Source organism: Nuphar pumila, chromosome 14, assembly GCF_984573655.1.
Source record: "Nuphar pumila chromosome 14, dmNupPumi1.hap1.1, whole genome shotgun sequence".
NCBI lineage: Eukaryota > Viridiplantae > Streptophyta > Magnoliopsida > Nymphaeales > Nymphaeaceae > Nuphar > Nuphar pumila.
In genome coordinates this window covers 77666595-77692605 of record NC_143262.1, presented here as the reverse complement: position 1 = coordinate 77692605, position 26011 = coordinate 77666595, and the positions used below count along the sequence as shown (strand labels likewise).

The 26011-nt window shown below is 38.9% G+C and overlaps 1 protein-coding gene across 4 annotated transcripts in view; it reads right to left on the bottom strand.

The window, feature by feature from the left end:
- Positions 1-9437: 9437 nt before the first annotated feature.
- Positions 9438-26011, bottom strand: part of LOC149817031 (uncharacterized) — a 166959-nt gene continuing 150385 nt past the window's right edge. For 3 of the 4 annotated variants that reach the window (XM_089986720.1, XM_089986718.1, XM_089986721.1), the window contains 3 exons: positions 10257-10316; positions 9969-10162; positions 9438-9881 (listed from right to left, as the gene is read on the bottom strand). In XM_089986720.1, the coding sequence (XP_089842846.1) occupies positions 10037-10162; positions 10257-10316 (186 nt within the window). In that variant the 3' untranslated portion in view covers positions 9438-9881; positions 9969-10036. The remainder of the gene's footprint in view (positions 9882-9968; positions 10163-10256; positions 10317-26011) is intronic. The other variant, XM_089986719.1, reaches the window with a different exon arrangement.

Below are 26011 nucleotides of genomic sequence, written 5' to 3'. Positions count from 1 at the left end.
AACTATGAATTCATAGTTGGCTATCACAAACAATCTCAGAAGATCATCACAGCTCACCATAACTTTTTATGGTAAGCGAAAACACAAGATCCACGTCGGATCGTTCGGTCCAAGAGATATACGACCGGACAAGGAATTACCGCCCTAGAGGGTATACTTGATCTTGAACCCTACACTTCCTCACAGGAGTTCACCGTCTTTGCAGCTACCCATTCGTGGACAGTGTACATTCTCATAGAGATCTCCCACTCTAGCCGGGTCACCCGATCTGGGAAATGTATAACCTCACAGCGAAACCTTTGGGAAACCGATCCCCAACATATGCCATATCCAATGAAAATCATTGCGATACACGCATCAACACAAAAGACCGCTCTTGGGGTCGATAGCTACTAATACAAACAACAAGATCAACGCCGGATCACCTGGTCTGGGAAATGTATAACCTCACAAGGAATTCCGCCTTAGATGATATACCTGATCTTGGACCATACACTTCCTCACAGGAGTTCACCATCCTTGCGGCTACCCGTTCGTGGACAATGTACATCCTCACAGAGAAATCTACCACTCTAGCCGGGTACCTGGTCTTGATCATACACGCCCTCGCAGATAATCCTTTGGAGATCAGGTGCTCGTCAGACACCCTACTCGGTGATACACGCATCTATACAATCGACTGCTCCGAACAGTTGACTGTTCTCGAGGTCAGTAGCCGCAATATGAGCACAAGCATGTATATCAGCAATATGCATTGTATCACTCCGCGCAGAAGCATATAATCCTACGCATCGTATGATTGCACCGAGGAATATTGCAATCCTCAAATAGGCCCTCAAAGCATGTGTAACCGACACATGAGAATGCGCAGATATGGCAATTCAGTTGATTCTATAGGCGAAAGGTAACTAACTCTACCCGTCAGCCAAACAAAACAACTGAATAAGACAAGCACTCATAACAATGCTCGTAAAACATATAATTACCATAAAATAGCTCAGTCCATGAACAAGTAATTAAATTAATCGTAAGGCATAAACCATTACATCACAAGTCATTCATAAGCAATCATACGGCAACAGTTACATCACAATATGTAAGCAGCTTATGAGACAAGCGGCCACATCAATCCTAGTTGCCACCAGTTTGTAGATTACGAGCTGTATGCAATCACATCAATCATAAGAGATGCAAGCCAAAAAGTGCTACGCTACAATAAGCACCAAACAGTTCGACCAAGGGATAAAGCAAGTCACATGCTAATATGTAGCAACTGGCATAATGCTACTATTATAAGCATTTAACTAGTATGAGAAACTCCTTATTACTCCACAAAGAACTGCGTAAGCAGTTTAACCAACTAGAGTAACGCCTTGACAAACGTACACAGCTCAACGAGTAGCATATTGAACTATCGAGCAAGCAAGCGAATTAGTAGTGCAGGCGAAGCAGTAGTGCAAGCGAATCAGTAGTGCAAGAGAAGCAGTAGTACAAGCGAATCAGTAGTGCAAGTGAATCAGTAGTGCAAGCGAATCCGTAGTGCAAGTGAATCTCACGACCCATGACCAGTGTGAACAGACCTTATGTTTTGATAATTACTGGCCTGCGGGTACGCGCAGGCAAAACATAGAAACAACTGAGACTAGTTCGGGCGTCTGTTATTCTATGTATTTTCGATAACCCGAATAGCTAGTTGAGTCCGCTCCAAAGGGGACGACATTAGCCGAGAGAGGATTCCCAGAGGCTGAAAAGCAGTGCCACGGATGCATCCAACTTCTGCAGAAGTGTTGAGCTAACTTGTGTAGCCCCTATCCCCTAACTCCAATGATTGGGGAGGCCGGATCTTTGCCCGTGGGGTGGTTGTTAACAACCTGTCCATTGGAGTTTTTGTACCGATCTGTCCTCTCCCTTGACAGACAACCAAAAGCGAATGGGTGCGTTAGGGGTTGCTTAACTAACGACCCATTCTATGCTGTGGTATTTAAACCACTCGAGCATCTTGCCTGTGAAGGCGAATGTGAGGCCATTTATGTGATTACAGCATTTTGCATTTAGCGTTGTTCGAGGTCGCACGACCATCTCATCCGATCATCGCAGTACTAGACGTGTCGTGCACGACTACAAGTACTCTAGGATGAAGGGGGTATAGCTCCTCAATAGAAGCCTCAACAGGAGTGTTTCACAAAGATGTAAAGTTTATCAACTTTACTCTATCTTTTGAAACAATAGTACCTTGTGCCAACATGATGCATGTGATTATCTCGAATCACATCCGCTATCGGGGTATCTACATGTCTCGATACCGGCATCGATAGACGGGATACGGGTCTCTCAACAGAACACCCGCTAAGAAGTTCGCTTGAACCTCCAATTCGGGATCACCCGAGATATGCCAAAAAGGCGAGCAGAACCAGCCAGTCACATCCTTCCAAATGCTTCGATTTGGAGCAGTCTTTGATGCTTTTGCGCAACTCCTTGAAACCTCAAGTCGACTCTGCAGGATTGCACGCACGAAGAGCCAGGATCCTTGCGAGGTATCCCTCTCCTTAGACGAGGATGTATCGCCAGCTCCCAACTGAACTCTTGTCGCAAGAGTGAGTGATAGATGTCTCTTGCATCCTCCACGAGGATGCCTTTAAGGCATACGCAAAGAGCAAGAACCTGCACGTCATCTGCAAAAGCAATGCAATACCAATACATATGCAAAAGCAAGAGCCTAGGCGCAACGGCAAAGTAAAGGCGGTAAGCAGAAGTGCAACGCAAACCCTCGCACAACGCGTGACGACAAGTAAAGACTATAAGCAGGAGTGCAACGCAGAACCTTTGCACGATGCGCAATGGCAAAGTAAAGGAACTGTAAACAGGAGTGCAACACAAAACCTGTGCGCGATGCGCAATGGCAAAGTAAAGGACAAGGATCGCGAAACTGCGTCCTTGAGTTAAATGTGTACTCGTATAAATATATATGATATATATATGCATATATATTTATTTAATTGTCCTTTTTAGTTAATTGAACTCAATTCAATTGTCCAAGTCTTCTGTGCAATCTTCCCCTATATTTGAGAGTTGCAAGCTTGCTGTCGTCCACGGGTGTACGCGATTGGCGACTCGGATCGCGGAGCGCGAGCAAGATCCGTCGTACAAGCTGCAAAAGTAACGATCTTAGCAAGCTAATACCAAAATAGAAAGTCAGGGGCACTATCATCGTCCTGACGTAAGGGAAACAGAGGCAGGGCATCGTGCACATGTGCACCTGCTATAAGCGCAAGAAGCAGGGGCAGGGCCGCGAGCCCCTGCTGACATGCTGTCAGCGAACAACGGGGAGGCAGGGGGTCGCACCCTTGCCCGAGGAAGACAACGAGGGAGGCTTCGCCCTGCCAGCCAAGAGAGCAAGGAAGCGAGGCCCTTTCCTGCGAGCCACTAAGGGGGAAGCAGGAGGCCGCACCTTGCCTTTCAACAACGAACGGAGGCCCGCCCGATGCCAATGAAAAGCGAGGCAAGGGGGCTTGCCCCGGCCTGCCGAAAAACAGCGAAGGCAGGGGCGATGCCCCTGCCTAACATGAAAAGAGGCACAGGGAGGGCTCGGCCCCCTCCCTTGCCGTAACAAAGAGCAGGGAGGGGCTCAACCCCCTCTCCTGTCAAAACAAAAAGCACGGAGGGGGCTCAACCCCTCCCCTACCGATATCACGAAGCAGGGAGGGGGCTCAGCCCCTCCCCTGCCGAACGAAAGGGCAGGGAGGGGGCTCAGCCCCTCCCCTGCCATAACAGAGAGCAAGGAGGGGGCTCAGCCCCTCCCCTGCCTAAAAGGGAGCAAAGAGGAGGGGGCTCAGCCCCTCTCCTGCCTAAAAGGGAGCATAGAGGAGGGGCTCGGCCCCTCCCCTGCCATGACAGAGGGGACAGAGAGGAGGGGGCCGAGCCCCTCCTCTGTCGTAACAAAAGGCAGGGAGGAGGGGCTCGGCCCCTCCCCTGCCGTGACAGAGGGAGCAGAGAGGAGGGGGGTCGAGCCCCTCCTCTGCCGATATAGGGAGCAGAGAGGGGCTCGGCCCCCTCCCCTGCTAAGAGTGGGCACAGGGAGGGGGTTTGACCCCTCCCGTGACCCCACGAGGAGTAAGGAGTAGGGAGCGGGGCTCGACCCCTCCCCTCCTAATAGTGGCACAGGGAGGGGAGCTCGGCCCCTCCCTTACCAAACACAGTGCAGGGAGGAGCTCGACCCCTCCCTCGTTGAAACAAGTCGCAGGGAGGGGGCTTTGCCCCTCCCCTGTGATTGAGGGCAACAGAGAGGCGGCTCGAAACCCCTCCCTGCGCAACGGAAAAATGAGGGAGAACGAGAGGGAATCGAGGAAGAGACGTAAAAGGGAGAGCGTACCTGAAGGTCGCCGGTGGCAGCAGCGACGACGTCGGCATCAGCGGGGGGGGTTGCAGGTGGCGGCGGGTCGGCAACGCAGAGGAATGAGACGAGAGAGACCGAGAGACGAGAGGGGGAAGGAGGTTTCCAGAACCTCCCCCCCTTCGTCGCTGCGTGCTTTTAAAAGCACGCAGCCGACTTGTTTACCCGGGTCGGATCCGGGTCCGGATCCGGCCCGGATCCAAACATATTTTTTTATTATTATTATTATTACACCAGTGGTATCGAACATCAATATTTTTTATCTTAAATGAAATGAGGAATTCTTACTCAAGTGAATTGCACTTTGGCTATCACAGTGAAAAACATACTTTTCTTGCTTCAAGCCCAACTCTTGCAAGAATTTCTTCAACCACAATAATTGCTTACTTGCTTCTGTAATGGCGATGAACTCAGCTTTTATGGTGGAGAGAGCTACACATTTCTGTATTTTCGACTGCCATGCAACTGCTCCCCCTGCAAAAGTAATCAAATACCTAGAAGTAGATTTTCTACTATCAACATCACCATCCATATCAGAATCTATAAACTCATCGAGAATAGGTTCACCATTTTCAACACAAACTCATCTTCAAAGTCCCCTGAAGATACCTTAGAATTCATTTCACTGTTTCCCAGTGTTCTTTCCCTGAATTTGACAGAAATTGACTAACAACTTTAACAACATGAGCTATGTCTCGTCGAGTACAGACCATAGCATATATCAAAGAACCTACTGTCGAAGCATAGGGAATTTTCTGCATCTCGATTTCTTCTTCATCATTTGCAGGATATTGACTTAAGCTAAGTTTGAAATGCCCTGCAAGAGGATAATTAACAGGCTTTGCTTTATCCATGTTGAACCTCTCAAGAACCTTTTTGATATAATTCTCTTGAGATAACCAGATCAGCCCATGTGATTTGTCATGAACAATTCTCATCCCAAGAATCTGTTTTGCTGGACCTAAACCCTTCACGATAAAGGTCTCATTCAGCTCCAACTTCAGCTTGCTTATCCTGCTAATGTCTTGGCTCGCAATCAGTATATCATCCATATAAAACAAGAGAATGGTAAAGTTACCATATGGAAATTTCTTCACAAACACACAAGGGTCTGTGGAGGTTCTTGAATATCCATGCTCAGTCATAAAAGAATCAAACTTCTTATATCACTACCTTGGTGTTTGCTTCAATCCATACAAGCTCTTCTTCAACTTGCAGACAAGGTGTTCTTTGCTCTTGTCAACGAAGCCTTCAGGTTGCTCTATATAATTTTTTTCTTCCAAGTCACCATGCAGAAATGCAATCTTTACATCAAGATGCTCAACTTCTAAGTCCATGCTTGCTGCTATACCAAGCACAATTCGGATGGAGGACATCTCCACAACTGGTGAAAAGATCTCATCAAAGTCAACTCCTTTTTTTGACCAAAACCTTTCACGACAAGTCGTGCCTTGAATCTAGGTTGAGAGATGTTCACATCAGTCATTTTTCATGATAGTGCAAAGTCTTTCTCTTACTCCTTCTTTTCCCCCGATTTTCAATCACAAGTGCCTCGGAGAGGGAAGGACCTGATGATTTTCTCCTAGTTTTTTCATTCAGCAGACTGCTGGTAACTTGGTTCATAGTTACCATTCCATCAGGTGCAAAGTTACTAACTGTGACTACCAAGATTTCTTAACTCTTAGGAAGAAAACTAAGGAGCAACAAGGCTTGCAACTCATCATCAAAAGCGATTTTCATTGTGGCCAACTGAGTCACAATGCTTCTCATTTAGATGCTCTGTAATAGAGTTACCCTCTTTATATTTGAGGTTCACAAGCTTTCAAAATAGAAAGGCCTTATTCACTACCGTCTTCCTGTCAGAAAGGCTTTCTAGTTTGGTCCAAAGACCATACGCCGAAGTTTCTGTGGATACATGATGAAAGACACTATCATCAATCCATTGCTGAATAAAACCAACAACTTTTCTGTCTAGCTTTCTTTATTCATCATCTTTCATCTCTTTTGGTTTGCCATTATCACCCTCTATAGGTTCATCCAATTTTTTATAAACTAAAAAGTCTTTCATTTTTGTTTTCCAGGTCATCCATTTTGTGTCATTCAAACTGATCATACGACTGACGTTGTTCTCCATGACTTCACACACAAATATAATGAACTGAGACTATAGGAACCAAAGCTTTGATACCAGATATTGAAAAAAAATTGGCTTTCCCACAAGTGTGAATCGATGTAAGCAATACAACGATGACAGTGAAATAAAGGTAAGCCAACAGTGGAAACAAAAGAAACACACAAAGATTTACGTGGTTCCCTCTCAAACTGAGGTACGTCTACAACGACCAATAGGTCAGCACCTTCCACTTTTATTAAACAGGGTTTACAAAATGGCCAAAGAACATAAGTCCTTACAAACACACGTAGGTGTAACGAAATGAACAAAGAGGATATACCTCACTGAAGAACAAAGAATAAGTGCTCTGAAGAACCAGCCTCATGAAATTGTCCTGAAAGAAGTGTAGCAACACTTCTCGCTTTTTGTTTTCTTCACACCCTTTCGGTGCTCTAAAAGTGTATCTCACACTCTTTCCTGCTTTTTCAGCTCTAACTTTCTCTCTCATCCATCCCTTAAATAGAGGACGAGACCCACATTTAATGAGAAAGACTAAACATCTTGCACATCTTTCAATGCGCCTGAATCACCTTATCACAAATTGCTATTCAGCGAATACTACAAATTGCTATCCAGCAAGTACTGAAACAAATCACTATGCAGCTTAAAGCACTAACCACAAATCGCCATCGACAAATCGCTGATCCTCAAAACTCTGAACAGCTGACTGTAAGGACTTCTACAAATCGCTATCTAGCGAATACTCCAAATTGTCCTCGAGAAGATCAAGCATCATGCTTAAAAATTCTGCCGCGATAATGAATATCCATCGAACTACTGATGATGTCATAAATGATCAGTTATCAGACAATCTATTTCCAAGATAGATGGGTCTCATAAGGAGGAAAAGCCAACAATAACCACCCTGCTAGCCATGCAGGCGACACCTGCAATGACGGAAGAATAGAGATGTTAAACATATACTTTTATGATGTTTGGAGTGATTGTTGGCCTCCTGGTTAGTGTAATTACTGTCTCTTTTTTTTTTTGCTTTTTTTTCTTTTAGTCAATTCCCTGGCAAATTTGACATCTGTTTCCCTTGAATGTAACTGGAAGGAGAAGCCAATAGATTGACAGCCTTCAGATGAGAGCAATTGTAAAGACATTTTTAATGTACATTAATTTTGATGAAATATACTGGTAGAGATCCGGTTAACCTCATCTTGCTTATCCAAGAAAAAATTCCTTTCATGCATAAAAGTAAACCTAATCTTCTACTAGTGCAATTAGTATTAGAAGACTTGCGGAGCTTGCAAATTTAAGTTGCATTCATCTGATTCTCTAAGCAAGTCTCCTCGCAAAACGAGGTAGAACATTGGGTCGTGTTATGAGTCATGGTTCTCTTCATTTTCATCTGGCACTACAACTTTGGTCACTTTACAATCCTTTATATCACCTCTTAACACAATTAGAATGTAGTAATTATATTATAACATGAGATAATACAAATGCTAAATTCTTTATGGAAATATGATACAGGCGATGGACATGAAATGTGGTTATAGACATCTCATTTTGATGTTACACGCATGGAAGGCACCTCCTTTTTAAAAAGTATAATAATAAGTTTAGCATCTTATCCTTCAAGCTCACCTTCCACTGTCATATCATCTAAATATTATTCCTAGTCCTAAACCAGATTGGAACACTCAGAATGAAATGGCATCTCAGTGTGAAATTCTGATGCCCTTTTATGTCATTGATTATTGGTTGATGTTTGCGTCGCTGAACTGCACCTTCATTATACAAATAGCAACAGATAAAAAAATATATTTTGGAAAAAAGGTATACTAATATATGTAGCTGAGAATGTTATGTATGCTAACCTAAAAGATTTTGATTGACCTTGAGATGAATTTATGCTAACAAACATGAAACCTTTTGAAAAAGAGAGCGCATCAGGTCAGAGGCAAATCTGACGGTATACCGTCAGAGCTGCCTTGGATGCCGTTCATCCATTTGATGAACGGCAGCCAGAACACCCTCTTGAACTTTTTGTTTCAGCCGTTCATTTTTTGCACTGTAGATGCTGTTCATCAGAAACTTTAATGGCTCTCAAAAAAATTGTGAGACCCATCTAAAAAAACAACCTATCTATCCATGGTATTCTGGCTGCCGTTCATCAAATGGATGAACGGCATCCAAGGCAATTCTCACGGTATACCATCAGAAATGCCTCTGACCTGATTCACTCTTTTGAAAATATACTAGAGCTGTGAATTGCAGCGTAATTGATAGAAGCAGTACAGGAATCAAAGTAGGAAAACAGTCGTTTAATATTTTTGTAGGATTTGAGAAGCGAGTGACAAACGATATGAAAAATAGTATAAAAAGAAACGTGAAATTGTATGAACATAAAAATCAAGATTTCTAAATGAATCAAGAATACTAATGAAATCACGATTTCTTAACATAGGAATTGGGATTCTGAGTCATGAGAATCAAGATACTATGCAAGGAATCAGGATTTTTATCTCATGAGAACCAGGATTCCTCAAGGAATCATAATTTCAGCATGGAAATCTAGATTCTCGTGTCATAAAAATAGGGATTTCCATGTCGCAAGATTCGGGATTCACATCACCGAGAAATGCAATTCCTGACCAATTCTGAATTTGCTTTAACGGAATTACAGTTTCCATGTTACCAGAAGTGATTCTTAACTGTGCAATTGCTCATCTCATTCATTCACTGAAATAATGTACCAAAAAAAATTTCAACCAGCAACTCATTGTTTAGACTCGCTAACAGTAACAAGCATAACATTACTAAATCAATCTAGAGAGTCTTGGGAGATTTTTTCAAGCACCATAAAAAATCATCGCAATACTTCTGATCATCGCATTCTGCACATCCTTTTCACACTGTCAAAAGGAAGAAGAAAATAGATCTTATTGAGTTTGCAGCCCATCTGTTTGGCCCTAAAAAATGGTACATTTCCAATAGCAAAAAGATATTTGAGATATTTACTGGTAACACAAAAAAAAAAATTTGCCAAAAAAATTTATCTGACATGATCATCCATATTCTACCTGATTTTCGAGCTGTAGATTATGTTAGAGGGTGTTCGTACAAGTCACGGTTAGCCAATGGCATCTGATACTGAGGACCATAAAGACCCCTACATAAGATTATGCAGATTTTGACAACAAAAGTGTAGAAGTATGGGACAAGAGAGACTTTACAAAGGATGCCACATTTCAATTCACTCTGAGAATAGATCAACTCCAGCTGATAAAAATAACAGAGCAACTATTGCCCTTCTGAAGCAGATGATGTTTGCAATGGGATACCATATGCTCAACTGAAATGGACAACCTACAGAAAAAATATATATAAGAAATGATGCACAGGCATGGATAAATGAAAGAGATGAGATTGAAAAAATAAAAAGACAGCATTTACCAGAAGAAATAAACAATGCCACAACAACCATCTTGAAGCATCTTGTGCCTTTAATGAAACCTCAGACATCAGGTTTGCTCCTTGCTAAGTTCAGTTTGGGTAGCATCATCCATAAGCTCATAGTTCTCCATTTCCTTCAACATTTCAAGTTTTCTCAAGAGATCCAACCTCTCGGGTGCATATGTAGATGGTATCTGCCAAGTGAGAACAAAACCCAGGTAAACAAAGTCGGCATCTGATACAAGGGATTCATGTACATGCTGATGAACAGAGGAAGAAGCCAAGTACCAGGGCAGGCACGTATCTTTGAATAGCAGCAAGAATTGCTGCATGCCCGACTGCTGTAACCTGAAAATTAACAAATGCAGCGAGCATTTTAGAAGGTGAAATATAAAACGCATGTTGCATGCAATTTCAAGTGAAATATAAAAGGCATGTTCCATGCACTGTCCCAGGAGCCAAGGGAATGCAGAATTATTTCTTTGCAAGTCCAAAAATATCTGGAAGATATGTGAGAGTTACTTTTAATAAAACATGCAGAGAATCTGAATACCAGAAACCGCACTAGTGAAACATCATGATTTCTGGACAAAAAACTTCTAGTGTATTCAAAATATACTTTCTTCAATATCCCGAGTAATGTAAAGCAGCTTTCTGGAACTACATAAAATACAGCCATACTGAACTCGTGTGTAAAAAATTTCTTTTTTTTTCTGATTCACGTTGGCATGTGATGAAAATTTTGCTAAGCCAATTTTTTTTATTGAGAAATTCTTGCTCAGTTTCCTCTTATTTATTATATAATTTTGAGATCAGTTGGTTTATTTCCTGCTGCCAAAGTTTCAGTAGGAATCATGAGACCTACCTGTACCCAATTGAGTAACTGCATTAAAACAATGATAGACAAAATAGGTACCAATTAGAAATCAGATATATGTTCAGCAACAGAAATCTGCAGATGTGGAATTCATTCCATTGGTGAAATGGAGAAAAATGTAAATAGGTGGATTGCATCCCAGTAAAGGGAAATTGAATTAAATTCTAGTATTAACCACTCATTAATGAGACGTGATAATGGGTCTGGATCCAGACTCGCGTCAATCAGAGATTCATGTCCTGTCATTTCTTTATAATATTTTGTATTTTCTGTTTTTAACCGCTAGTAAATATTGTGTTGCATATTAGTGAGAGGGATAAACTTGTATTTGTAGCAAATCAGTTATGTTATATTAAAAGGAAGACCTCCCACACATCCCACATTGGGAAAGACGTATTTTGGGAATTCCTCCAGTCTCTCTCTCCTTACTATCTCTTTTCTTCTATTCTTCTTTGGTGGTACAGCCCTGTTTTACATGGTATCAAAGCATGTTTAGAGCACGTTTGATCCCGGTTTGTTCATTGAGGTGAGTCCAAAGGCTTGGCTTTCTTCTTTCATATTCTTTTATATTTTCTTCTTCTCTTGTCTACCTCTTCTTTTGAAAGAACCCTAAATCTTGATTTTTGTTCCTAAAACCTTTCTCTTTTGTTTTGGGTCATCATTAGTCCCTAAAACCTTCTCTTCTTTCTTCCATATCTTTGCTGCAGATCTACCTTTCACGTGCAAGCCTTATTTCACGTGAATACTTTTTATTTTCTTTATAATCTTCTTCCATCCAAATCTTTTACAAAAATCGATCTTAGCTGCTGAACCAAGTCTCAGTTTTGCGATTGCTTCTGATATGCATAAAAAAATGTGCAGACAAGTTTTACTGTTGTAGACTGATTTTCTTTACACAATCTTAGTCATTAATTTTCAGTAGCTTGTTTGAGCGGAAATATATATAATCTCTCTTATCCTATCTTATTGAAACCGTGTTATTCTCTTGGATTTCTAGCAATGGATCCTTCTTCATCTTCTATTCTTTCTACAAGTTTTCTCAATTAGCTTGTTTCAGAAAAAATAACCAACAGTAATTTTCTCACATAGAAAAGACAAATCATTCCCTTTATCCGCATCCAAGGATAGGTCAATCCCGATCCCACCAGAGTTTATTGTGCAGGAAAAGAAGGATGATAGTGGGACAGCAGTCTCTACACATGTTCGGAATCCAGATTTCATATCCTGGATAAAACGTGATCAGGCACTTGTTGCTTACATCACATCTACCTCGTCTCAGAAGTTCTTATTAGCATTCTCGATGACTGCACAATTATGGAGCTCTGGGCAAAGTTGGCTCAGACACACTCAAGTTTCAGAAATGAGAGTTATGTTTTTAAAGAGAGTTTTAGAATCTCAAAAAGGGATCCATGACTATAATGTACTATCTAAACAACTTGCTATGGTCGGGTGTGAGGTTTCGTAAAAGAATAATGTGTTATCCACCAACTTGCTATGGTCGGGTGTGAGGTTTCATAAAAAGACAATGTGCAGCAGGCCCTTAATGGACTTGGACTAGAATACATCCTCTACACCACTTTGACTTGCTTTCGTGAGTTGTTGACCTTTGAAGCATTGCATGATAAGTTGCTTGAAGTTGAGAATCACAATGCCCTTCTTTCTGAGATGCAATACGAAAGAGGACAAGGGGGTATGCGAGGAGGAAGAGGACATGGACGTGCAAGAAATCAGGGAGGTCGAAGTCTCCTTCCACTCCCAAATGTTTCACCATTAATGAACCAAGGTAAAAATATTCCGACCTATTTTGTCTGTAAAAAGTCAGGTCATATCAAGAAAGATTGTTGGTTCAAGGACGATATGAGACATAACTCTAAGGCCAAGGGGCAAGGAAAGTCTTTAAATAAACCAGGAGGGTCAGGAACATACGCTCAAGCACCCGTGGACATGTAACTTTATTGACAGCCCTTGCAGGGCTAAATCTGAAACAAAATGATCAGGGAATTTTGTATGTGAGGCAACGAACCATATTACTGGGGATGAAGGTAAATTTTGAAACTTGATCTCTTATTTTAGAAAAGATAGAGTTATCACTGGAGATGGCACTTGCCACCCCATCGCACTGTTAAAATTATATAAATATATATATATGTGTGTGTGTGTGTGTGTGTGTAATTTATACTTTATGTTAGGGGTATTTTGGTCTTTTTTCCTTATAATCGAACTTATCTACTAGGGACATTTTATTATTTTTTTGTTCTTTATTTTTTCCCTTTTCTTGGTCTTATACCAAATGACTTAATGGCTCTTTAGTCATTGGGACCAAAGAGTTGTTGGAGCTCCAATAGTCATATTTATGACCATTGGGAGCTCCCAACGACTCTTTGGGAGCTCCCAATGGCCTCTCCTTAAGTGCTTCTACCTTGTATAAATAGGGGTTAACTCCTCTTGTTTCTTTAATGCTCATGTTAAGCATTTGTTCAATAAAGCTTATAATTTGTTATATTTTTGTGTTCTTGTTATTGCCAATATTGGCTTAGTGGACTTGTGCTTGTAGACTTTTGTGTTTGTAATCTTTTCGCATATTTCATTACATGGTATCAGATTCGTAATACGCTTGGACTTGTGGAAAGTTGCCATCAAGAGATCATGTCTGTGACAAAGTATCCAAAGGGTTTGTGCACTTCCACCAATTTCTACTTTTTTCCTTTTCCTTTCTTTCTCACACAATGGAGACCAAAATTGACATTACCTTCATGCTCAATGGAAAAAATTACATGATGTGGACCTCCGCCATGGAAAATAACCTCAAAGGCAAGAAGCTTTGGAGATATGTGATGGGCACTATCCCTGAGCCTCAACTCAAGTTCACAAAATTAGGAGGTCAAGAAAAGGTTTTAGAGGGAGATGCTCGTGTCAACGTTATTGAGGATCATCATAAGCAAGTGAAAGATTGGGAGAGCAACCATGCAAAAATTCTTGCATGGTTCATGAACAATGTCAAATTTTGAAAAACAAACGAAGCTTGGTTTTTCATGAAGGGTTGTATACCCAAAAAGATCTTGCAAGAGCATATTTTTTGCAAGATAAAGTTAAAAATACCAAGCAAGGGGACTTAAGTGTCCAAGACTTTTATAGTACTTTAAATCTCCTATGGGATGAACTAGCACTTTTGGAGCCTAAGTGAGTTGTTGTTGAAGATGTGAAACTTATGCAAAAACAAATGGATCAAGAGAGATTTTTTCAATTTTTTTATGGGCTTCGTTCCAAATTTGAGCAAGTTAGATCTTCTCTCCTACATAGATCTACTCATCTTCCCCTTAAAGATGTCATTGCCGAAATAATCCAAGAAGAAACTCATCTTGGTATGAATAAAGGTGGTGATGAAGTGTTGGCGATATCTAAGCCCGGCAATAATGTGAAGACCTATAAGCCTCCATACTTTGGGAGGTAAAATAACTATAGTAATAATAATAACTATAGTGGTGGGAAAAAATGATTATTTGTCATCATTGTAATAAGCCAAGTCACATTAAACCTGTTTGTCCTAAGTTAAATGGAACCTTCAAATATAAGGCTGCTTCCGTTGAAGAATCTACTTTCAAGGAAGATGAAGGCAAAAGTGAAGGAGTTATTAAACATACACTTGGCCAAATATCCATGGTACTTCAACAAATTCTTAAAGCATCTTCATCTACATCAGATGTCGCCATTGCCTCCTCATCTTCTCCCGGTATGTATTATTGGATTCTAGATTTGGAAGCATCTTTTCATGTGACTCCTCATGAGAATGCTTTATCCGATTTATGCACCAACTCAAACTTGTCGTGTGTTTCCACAGCAAATGAGACCGTTTTAAAAATTAAAAGTATAAGAACTTTAGATTCTAAAGATCTTCAAAATATTTTTGTTCTAAAAGTTAGAGTTGTTGCCAAATTAAATTTAAATCTCTTTTCGGTTTCTCAAATGCCGACCATGGATGTGAAATTCCTTTTTCATCTAAGGGTTGCTTTGTGCAGGATCTCTGATCTGAGAAGCGGATTGGGCAAGGCCATAGGAAGGAAGATCTCCATTTCATGGACTTGTTGTCTTTTCCTTTAAAATCTTTTTGTAACTATGACCAAAATAAGTATGTTGAAACTTGGCATAAAAGACGGGCATCTTAGCTATTCTAAAATGTATCTTTTTCCTTTTGAAGAAAAATTTTGTAATGAAAAATATATTACTTGAAAATATTGTATTCTTGAATAAATGAAATCTATCATGTTTCCTAATAGAACTTTTGTTTCTAGAAGACCTTTTAAATTAGTGCATGAGGATGTATGGGGCCCTTCTCCGGTCATATCTAAAGATGGTTACTCATATTATGTTACTTTTATTGACGACTTTACTAGATATGTGTGGGTCTACTTTCTTAATTTTAAATCGTAAGTCTTTTCTTTCTTTAAAGAATTTCACATGAAAGTTAAAAATCAATTTCAAAGCAATATATTTATTCACAGATTGGATTTGGGTGGGAAATATTTATCCAATGAATTTCAAAACTATCTAAAGCAAAATGGAATTTGTCATCAAAGATCTTGTCTTCAGACCCTCAACAAAATAAACTATTGGAAAAAAATATAGGCATATAATAGAAACTGCTAGAACTTTACTTATTTTAAAAAATATTCCAATTTTTTTTTGGGCCGAGGTCGTTTTAACCTCTACTTATTTGATAAATAGAATGCCATCATCCACTTTAAAAAATGTTTCCCCTTATGAGAAACTGCTTAAAATAACACTCGATTTCAATCCTTTACGTATTTTTTATCGTAAATATTTTGTGCTTTTATACAAAAGAGATATGTTATCCCTAAAAGCAATTGAATGTGTTTTCATTGGATATAGCGAAAATAAAAAAGGATATAGATGCTTTGACTCCAAAAATAACAAACTTTATATTTTTAAAGATGTGACATTCTTATAAAATGAAAATGGATTTGAAAAGAATGATAAGAAAGAGGAAATAGACTATATGTTCTTGTATAATCTCTCTCCAATAGAAGATACATGTACTTATAGTGATTCTTTGAATCATAATGATGAAATCGTACATGATAAAATGCTCTAATATTGAGTCATCACCAAGTAGTGATGACATCATTAATGACACTTCTAAAAATATTCAAGTTTATACCCCGCGTGAGCAAAATAATCCTTCTAATGCCTTGGAAAAATTCTCTCAATATAGTGTGCCTATAGAAGAAACTTTACTTAGAAGATCTAGTAGCGTATCTATCCACCAAATAGGTTTCACTCTTATGATTTATTGTTTTCTAATTATAGGACTTGCCTAATAGCATTACATTCTCTTTGAGCCCTCATATTTTAATGAAGCTAAAAATGTTCCTCATTGGATTGAAGCTATGAATTTAGAACTTGATACCCTTAGGAAAGCAAAGATTTGGGAAGTAGTTGTGTTGTCTTTAAACAAGAAAACCATTGAATGTAGATGGGTCTTTAAAGTCAAAACCAAAATTGATGGTATCCTAAAAAGATATAAAGCTAGGTTAGTAGCTAAAGGATATTCCCAAGAATATGAAATTGACTATGAGAAAACTTTAGCACCCGTAACTAGAAATGACTAGTGTTAGGATTCTCATAGTCGTTGCCTCGACTAAAAAATAGTCTATCTATCAATTAGATGTGAAAAATATCTTTTTTTAATAGAGAACTAAATGAAGAAGTTTATATGGATCCTCTGCTGAGATTTGATATTGAAAAAGAAAAGACTCTTAAACTTATAAAGGCCCTGCATGGTCTTAAACAAACTCCTAAGGTCTGGTATAATAGATTCAGTAATGTTATGATTAATTTGGATTTTCATTCTTGCTATACTAACACTACTCATTTTCTAAAACGTACAGGTATCAATATTGTTATCCTTCTACTTTACATAGATGATATGATAATAACAGGAAATGACGAACAAGGTGTTAGTAATGCTAAAAATGTTTTAAAAGAAAATTTTGATATGTCTGACTTAGGATTTTTAAAATATTTTTTTAAAATTAAAGTTGTGTATTCTCCCAGAGAGTACATTCTTTCTCAAATGAAACTTGTTGTTGATATCTGTGCTAAATCTGGAATTGCAGATAATAAGAAAGTGAAAACTCTTGAAGTGGTGAATGCTAAATTAAGACTTGAAGATGAGAATCTTCTTGAAGACCCCACACCTTATAAATAGCTAATTTTGTCTCTCACATATTTGTCTATCAGATATAGCACATGCAGTTCACTCTGCTAGTCAGTTTCAACATGCTCCAACTGAAATTGTCTTCAACTGAAACTTGTATGGTTAAGGAATCTTATCAGAGATATGGGTGTTGACATCTCCAAAACCTCGAAGATGTATTGCGATAATAAAAGTGAAATTTACATAGCCAACAATCACATCTTACATGAGCGCACTAAACACATCGAGATGGACTGTCACTATGTCCGTGATGAATTCTTGAGAGGAACTGTCGAGTTGCCTTTTATCACTTCAGAATTCCAGCTTACAAACTTCTTTACTAAAGCTCTTGATGCTCCATGTTTTTTGTTTTTTCTCAACAAACTTTCTTTGAGGGAGGGTTGTTAAAATAGTATATATATATATATATATATATATATATATATATATATATATGTGTGTGTGTGTGTGTGAGAGAGAGAGAGAGAGGTTTAGATAAAAAATCTTAAACTGATTCCAAATCCAATTGATTTGACTTACCAAACCTGCCTAATCAGTGTCAGATTCAGGTCGGATGTCAGAAAACATCCAATCCATTGATGTCCCTAGTCCAAATATTTATATGTCTTATATACCAATCATTATATAAGATAGATAAAACCACCGGGTTGCCTGGATGGCCAGCAGGGTGATTGTGAGGGTGCCTAGATGAAGGCACCTGATCAAACCTCATTGATGCATGGTGTATCTATAGCTTTTAGAGGCCCCACCCAAGATTTTCTTTGCTTCAACGAGGGTTCCTTGTCATTGAAAAAATATAAGACATAAATATCCATACCCATTTAGGATTGTGCAGGTTGTGGTGTCAGATCTTGTAGCACAAACATGCCAAAAACCAGTTACATTTTGTGGGGCCCATAATCTGAATCGAACAGCTGTTAAGTGTCACATTTTTCTTGTGCAATGTGGTCTCACCCAATCTGCCCTTTGAGTTGGCTCTTGCTTGGCCCTGGTAGAGCTACAATGGGGTACAATGATAAAAAATGACCCTTTATTAATCCAACCTAATCTGATATTTATCATAAATCGAGCACCTGTATGTTTGGTTCTTCTGTATCACTGCCGGAAGGGAGAGAAGGGAGGAGGTAGCCACGAGAAGCATGATTCTTAATCGATAAGAATTGTGCCCTATATATATATATATATATATTACACTGATCGGATCGGGTTTGTGATTCTTCAATCCAGACCCGATATTCCAATATCATATATCATGTGAGGTTATAAGGATACGGGTCCAGACCTGGACTCGTATGTGCATATATAGTCTTAATAGTCTCCCTCAAGTTGTGCATGGTTTTGTACCATGGACAACTTGTTCTTCAAAAACCAAAAGTAGATGCTGGTAAGTCCCTTAGTAAATAAATCTGCCACTTGATCAACCGTGGGAACATAAGCTGTCTATGCTTCTCTATCTTTGATCCTTTGCCGAATAAAGTGTTGATCAATCTCTATATGTTTGGTACGACTGTGATGAATGGGATTGAAAGCAATTTGTATGGCACTCTGGTTATCGCAAAAAAGATTGATGGGCATGATAGATTCTCCAATTTCAATCAAAAGATGTCTCAGCCATGTAGCCTCTGCTGTAACGGCTGCCATACACCGATACTCAACTTTTGTACTGGATCATGCAACTGCACGCTGTTTTCTGTTACTCCACGCTATCAAGTTCTCGTCAAGAAAAACACAATATCCAGAAACTGATCGCCTGTCATCTGGATCTCCAGCCCAATCTGCATCTGTGTAAACATCTAATCGATGACTTGGACCGATGATAAACTAGACCATCTCCAAGAGTACCTTTTAAATATCGAAGAATTCTCTTAACAACATTCATATGCTCTGTTCGTGGATCATGCATGAATTGTGACACTTGGTTCACTGCATACACAATCTCTGGTCCGGTGAAAGTGAGGTATTGAAGCATTCCCACGAGACTACGATATTGCTTGGAGTCTTTATATGATTTCCCATCTTGAGAACCGAGCTTTGGTTTAATACACTAGGAGTGGATAGTGGTTTACAATCTGTCATGTCTGCCTTTTCCAACAGATCCAAGGTATATTTGTGTTGGGTTGATGAAAGAAATTCATTCTGTCTATCCACTTCAACTCCCAAGAAATAACGTAAGACTCCCAAATCTTTCATCTTAAACTATCGACTCAGTAAGTCCTTGGTGGCTTTTATGTGTTCATCTGAATTCCCAGTAATAATAATGCCATCCACATATATAAGAATCAAGGTACATACTTGACGATCACAAAAAATAAACAATGAATGATCGAGGTGGGAACGAATGAAACTGTATCGTTGAACTTCAAGGAAAAAATTGTCAAACCATGAACGAGAAGCCTGCTTTAACCCATAAATGCCTCTTTGTAGTTTGCAAACATGTGTGTTGGGGCTATATTCTGCATAACCAGAGGGTTGCTCCATATACATCTCTTCTTTCAGGCTACCATGCAGAAATGCATTTTTGACATCAAGTTGATTAAGAGTCCATCCATACTGAACCGACAAAGATAGAATTAATCGAATAGTTCTCATCTTGACCACAGGACTAAAAGGTCTCATCATAATCTTGCCCATATTCTTGAGTGAAACCTTTTGCCACCAACCTTGCCTTGCAGCGTTCAATAGATCCATCTGGTTTATACTTTATTTTATAGACCCATTTAGACCCTACAACATTTTTGTCGGATGGTTTAGGAATAATCTCCCAAGTTCCACACTCATGTAAGGCTTTCATTTCCTCATTCATGGCTTCAACCTATTTGAGTGACATAGATGCTTGTAAAAAACTAATAGGTTCATCCTGTTTTTCAATCTGGGAGATGAACAACTGTAAGTCTGTAGAGAAGTTGTTATAACTAACCCATCTTTCAATAGGATGACGAATCCTCTCAGGCCTTCTAGGGTACACATCGGTTCGCTGAGCATTGTCTTTATTTCGCCGTACATAGACAGCCCCTTGGAACTTGGTAATATCTGAAACGGTAGGCATAGTATCATGTGTGGTTGGCGATTCTTCTCTTTGGGAACGCACATCAGGTTTATTTCGTTCAGTCGATATTGTATGACATAAGGAAGCATCGTGGGTAGCCATTTGATCGAACACCTCAGCAACAAGCCATGACTGATAACCTTCATCATTCATGCTCTGTTCTTCTACCCTTCCTGGGCTCTCAGTATGAGTCTCATCAAACACAACATTCCGTGAGACTTTGATGTGATTAGTAGTGGAATCGTAGCAACGATAACCTCTGTACTGATCAACATAACCAACGAACTTATACTTGCATGCCTTGTTCTGGAACTTGTCATGTTGGGAACTGTCAATATGAACATAACATATACAACCAAACATTCGCAATTCATTATAATCAGGGTGAGTCTCAAAGAGTGTAAAATAAGGAGATTTATTTGCAAGCAATTTCATTGGTTGTCGATTTATGATATGCACAGCAGAGTGAAAAGCTTTTGTCCACAAGCTTAAAGGGTCATGGGTGTCATGTATCATGATGCTCAATGCATTTTCTACAATGTGTCGGTGTTTTCTTTCTACCACATCATTTTGTTGCAGTGTATGCGGGCAAGATATTCGACGACTTATTCCATTATCCTAGAGAAATTCAGTAAATTCCTTTGATAGATACTCTCCCCCACCATCACATTGGAAATGTTGGATTTGAGATGAGAATTGATTACAAACTAAGACACAAAATGAGGGAAAAAGCTTGAACACTTCAGATTTGTGCTTCATAAAGTAGATCCAAGTATATCTGGAATAACTGTCGATAAAAGTGACATAATAGCTTCGGTTCAGTTGCTCAGCAATTCATTGACCCAGCAACACAGACCTGTCTGGCCCCCTTTTTGTTTTGCGGACAGTCTTGATGTAGTTCTTCAGAAAGGTTTGGCAGAAGTCGTGATTTGGAACGATTGCAAGTTTGATCTGAGAATATCAACTCGTGCTTTGAGTTTTGGAAATGTCAGATCTGATCCAACAATATAGGGAAGAAAAGGAACAAATATGTTTAAATCTAAAAAAAATGTAAAGCGAGAGCAGAATAATGATCAAGGTTTAGAAAACTGATCGGATATAGAAAACTGATCGGATATGATCAGATTCAATTTTGATGTTGAGAAAGGAGGGAAAAAAACGATTTGCCGCAATCAGATCTAAAGAGATTGGTGGGCGATAGAGATTCAAAAGAATCAAATCTGATCGAATATGATCAGATTTGATTTCCCACTTCTGGAGAAAAGGGTCGATATTGGACAAAAGCAATTTTTTTTTTTTTGAAAAGAAAAGAACAAATCTGATCAAACACGATCAGATTCAGATTGACGTTGAAAAGGGAAAGAACGACTAAAAAGAAAATGACCCAATATGATCAAATCATTTTTTTTTGAGAAATGAAAAGAATAGAATCTGATTTAGAACAAGAGAGGAAAAAGGGAGAAAACCGACTTGATCGTTAGGCTTAAACTTGCTCTGATACCATATCAGAAATCGAGCATCTGTATGTTTGGTTCTTCTGTATCACTGCTGGAAGGCAGAGAAGGGAGGAGGTAGCCACGAGAAGCACGATTCTTAATGGATAAGAATCGTGCCCTATTCCTTGATATATAGTACACTGATCGGATCGGGTCTGTGATTCTTCAGTCCAGACCTGATATTCCAGATATCATCTATCATGTGAGGTTACAAGGATATGGGTCCAGACCTGGACCCGTATGTGCATATATAGTCTTAATAATATTAGCTATTCAAATTAGAGTCATTTCCCTTGTAATCAACTAGGGGCATTTTATTTTATTTTTTCCCTTTTTTTGGTCTTTTACCAAATGACTTAGGGGTGTTTTGGTCATTGGGACCAAAGAGTCGTTGGAGCCCCAACAGTCATATTTATGACTGTTGGGATCTCCCAACGACTCTTTGGGAGATCCCAATGGCCTCCCCTTTAAGTGCTTCTACCTTGTATAAATAGGGGTTAACCCCTCTTGTTTCTTTAATAAGCATGTGTTCAATAAAACCTATAATTTGTTATATTTGTGTTCTTGTTATTGCCAATATTGGCTTGTGTATTGTCCCTTAGTGGACTTGCGATTGTGCACTTTTGTGTTTGTAATCTTGTAAGCCCATAGTGGCGCTTGTTTGTATTTTCACAATGTCCTCTACACCACTTTGAATTGCTTCCCTGAGTCGCTGACCTTTGAAGCATTGCGTGCTAAGTTGCTTGCAGCTAAGAATCACAATGCCCTTCTTTGTGAGATGCAATACGAAAGAGGACGAGGGTGTATGCGAGGAGGAAGAGGACATGAACGTGCAAGAAACCAAGGAGGCCGTGGACTCCTTCCACTCTCAAATGTTTCACTATTAATGAACCAAGGTAAAAAGATTCTGACCTATTTTGTCTGTAAAAAGTCAGGTCATATCAAGAAAGATTGTTGGTTCAAGGACGATCCAAGATATAACTCTGAGGCTAAGGAGCAAGATGTTAAAATGTAAACTGTAATATATATATATATATATATATATATTATTTAATATTATTATATTTTCTTGTATTATTTTCTTTTTCTGTTTTTCTTTATTTTCTTTTTTAGCATCTAGTTAAATAGAAACTAGATATTTGATCCAGTCAAGTTCCTGTTGGAACTTGACTGTGCAAATAGCTGTTGGACTGTAGTCCAATGGACTATAGTCCAACAACTATAATAATAAATGTTGTTGGACTGTAGTCCAACAACTATATTAAGAGACGTTGGAATCCAACGTCTCTTTTGGAGAGCTCAAAATGAGCTCTCCTCTCTCTCCCACTTTTTTGTATATATAGGGGTGAACCCCTTCAATGTAAATAACCATGCTTTTTAAGCATTTTGTTCATGAATAAAGTATTATTTATTTTTCAAGTGTTCTTCCTTTTATACCCTTTCAAGGGTCATGCTTGTAGTGTCTCCAATAGACACTTGTTTGTGAGTTATTTGTGCATTTGTTGAAGACCACCATTTCATTACATGGTATCAGAGCTACGAAATCCTTAGATCTTGAAGTGCTTCCGCCTCGATTTCCGTGCCACATTTACAAAAGGTGTTTCATCACCTTGTTTTTGGCTCAAGAAGATTTGTTTGAAGAAAGGCGAACTTGTGCTACAAAACATTTTGGTTTTGTATCCTCTCTTATTCCTTTGTCTACTCTTTTTCTTTTCTTTTTATTTTTTTCTCTCTCTCTCCTCCTATTTATTTCTCTCTTACCCTTGTAAAAGATGGATGACAATAATAAAACCACCATCATTCCTATGAAGCTAAACGATACTAACTATGTAATGTGGGCTTCGATTATGAAGCACTACATTTGGGGAAAAGGTTTATGGGGTATAGTGGATGGTTCCGATTTGGAACCTAAACTATCTCTTACAAAGAAAGAGGGTGATAAAGAGGTTCCTCTAACGAAAGAAGAGAAGAGTAAGGCGTTAGCCACTTATGAAAAGAAATGGAAAGAATGAAGGATAGGGCTTGCAAAAATTATGTCATGGCTCATCAATAGCATAGACATTAAAAAATGCTCTAGTCTAGCTAAGTTTGAGCATGCCGATAAGGCTTGGGAATACCTCAAAAACATGTATTCCCTTAAAGATATTGCACATGTATGCAATTTACAAGATAAAGTTCGGACAATGACTCAAAAAAGATAAAACTATTCGAGAATATTATAATGAGTTGTCCGAACTTTGGGAAGAATTGGCTCTTCTTGAGCCCAAATGGCATTGTGCCGAAGACATCGAGCTTCGCCAAAAGCAACTCGATATGGAACATTTCTATCAATTTGTGAATGGTCTAAGGCCGGAGTTTGAATCCACCAAATCGGCCCTTTTACATCGTGGAAAAATTCCTTCTATTGTTGATACTATAGAAGAGCTCACTATGGAGGAAAATAGACTTAGAAAAAGTACTCCAAAAGTTGATGATGACTCCGTTTTAGCTGTATCTAGACCGGGGAATCATACTCGTACTTACAAGCCGCCTCATTTTGGAAGGCAAAACGACGACTTTGATAAAAGAAAAGTTATTTGTCATCATTGTCATGAACCGGGGCACTATAAGCCTCAATGTCCAAAGTTAAAAAGAAGAGAAGAAAAAAGAGTTGCATCTGTTGAATCTGAGTCAAAAGATCAAGATGCACCTGTGTCTATGGCTCAACTGATGGAAATCCTTCAACCTCTTCTCAAAGGGGTATCTTACTCAACCGAAGCCTCAACTGGAGCGGCAGTTGCATCTTTCTCCGGTCCAGGTAACTTTCCTTGGCTTTTAGATTCTGATGCTTCTTTTCATATGACCTCAAATGTTAATAGTCTATTCGAATGTCTTAAAAATAACTCAAGTGTGTCAAAGGTTTTTACAGCCGATGGCACATCTCTCGAAGTAAAAGGAATAGGATGTTTTGAAAATCTTAAAAAATCCAAAAGATTTTTTATCCCAGAAGTTAGATATATCCCTAAACTTAATTTAAATCTCTTATCTGTCTCGCAAATATCTGATTATGGATGTAATATCTCTTTCTCTTCTCATGGTTGTTGGGTACAGGATCGCCAGTCAAGGAAGCTGATTGGGGAAAGCCATAGAGAAGGAGGACTTTATTATATGGACTTTTTGGAATTACCCAAGAATGCATTTTGTTATAATATTCAGAAATTAGAATTGGATTTATGGCACAAAAGGCTTGACCATCCTCATATGTCTAAAATTCAATATTTTCCAAGTTTGGAAAAATTTTGTAATTCTGAAAATTTTTCTTGTAAAGACTGCATTCTTGGCAAAATGAAAAGGTTATCATTTCTTAGTAGAACTTTTGTTTCCAAACGACCACTTGAGTTAATACATTCGGATGTTTGGGGCCCCGCACCAGTTATTTCCAAAGGTGGTTATACATATTATGTCATTTTTGTTGATGACTTTTCTAGACATACTTGGATTTATTTTCTTAAACATAAATCTAATGTCTTTGCTAACTTCCAAATATTTCATAAAATGGTTAAAAATAAGTTTCAAAATGATATTTCTGTTTTTCGCACTGATTCAGGGGGAGAATTTATGTCCAACGAATTCAAAGACTCTCAATTTACATGGTATTACACATCAAAGAACATGTCCACACACTCCACAACAGAATGGCCTAGCCGAACGCAAACATCAGCACATTATGGAAACTACTAGGACATTGCTAATTGCAAATCAAGTTCCAAAAAGTTTTTGGGCTGAAGCGGTCCTAACTGCCACCTACCTCATTAATAGGATGCCATCTTCCTCATTAAAGAATACAACTCCAATAGAAAAGCTTCTTAATTTAACTCTGGATTATTCTAGATTAAGAGTCTTTGGATGCAAATGTTTTGTTTTCACCAACAGAAATGACAAACTCTCTCCTCGTGCAATCCCATGTGTCTTTTTAGTATATGCCGATAATCAAAAAGGCTACAGGTGTTTCGATTTTCAAAATGACAAATTATGTGTCAAGAAATGTATTTTTTTGGAAAAAGAAAGCTTCTTTGAATTTGAAAAATCCAAGGATGTCACTGAATACTCGTTTTTAATTGATCCAACTTCAAAATCCAATGAATGTGATGTTGGATGTGACCTTGACAATGATCAAAGTCCTATTGTTGTTGAAAATGATGATAATGAAGAGCAAATCCATAGGGATGTTAGTCTACAATATTCAAGACGTAGAGAGCAAAATCTTCCATGTGCATTACAAAAATACTCTGAAGTCTCACCTAGAAGAACGTCTAGAATCTCTAAACCTCCAGAAAAATTTGTGTCTTATGAATCTTTTTCACCCACGTATAGGGCCGCCATTACATTAATACAATCATATGTTGAACC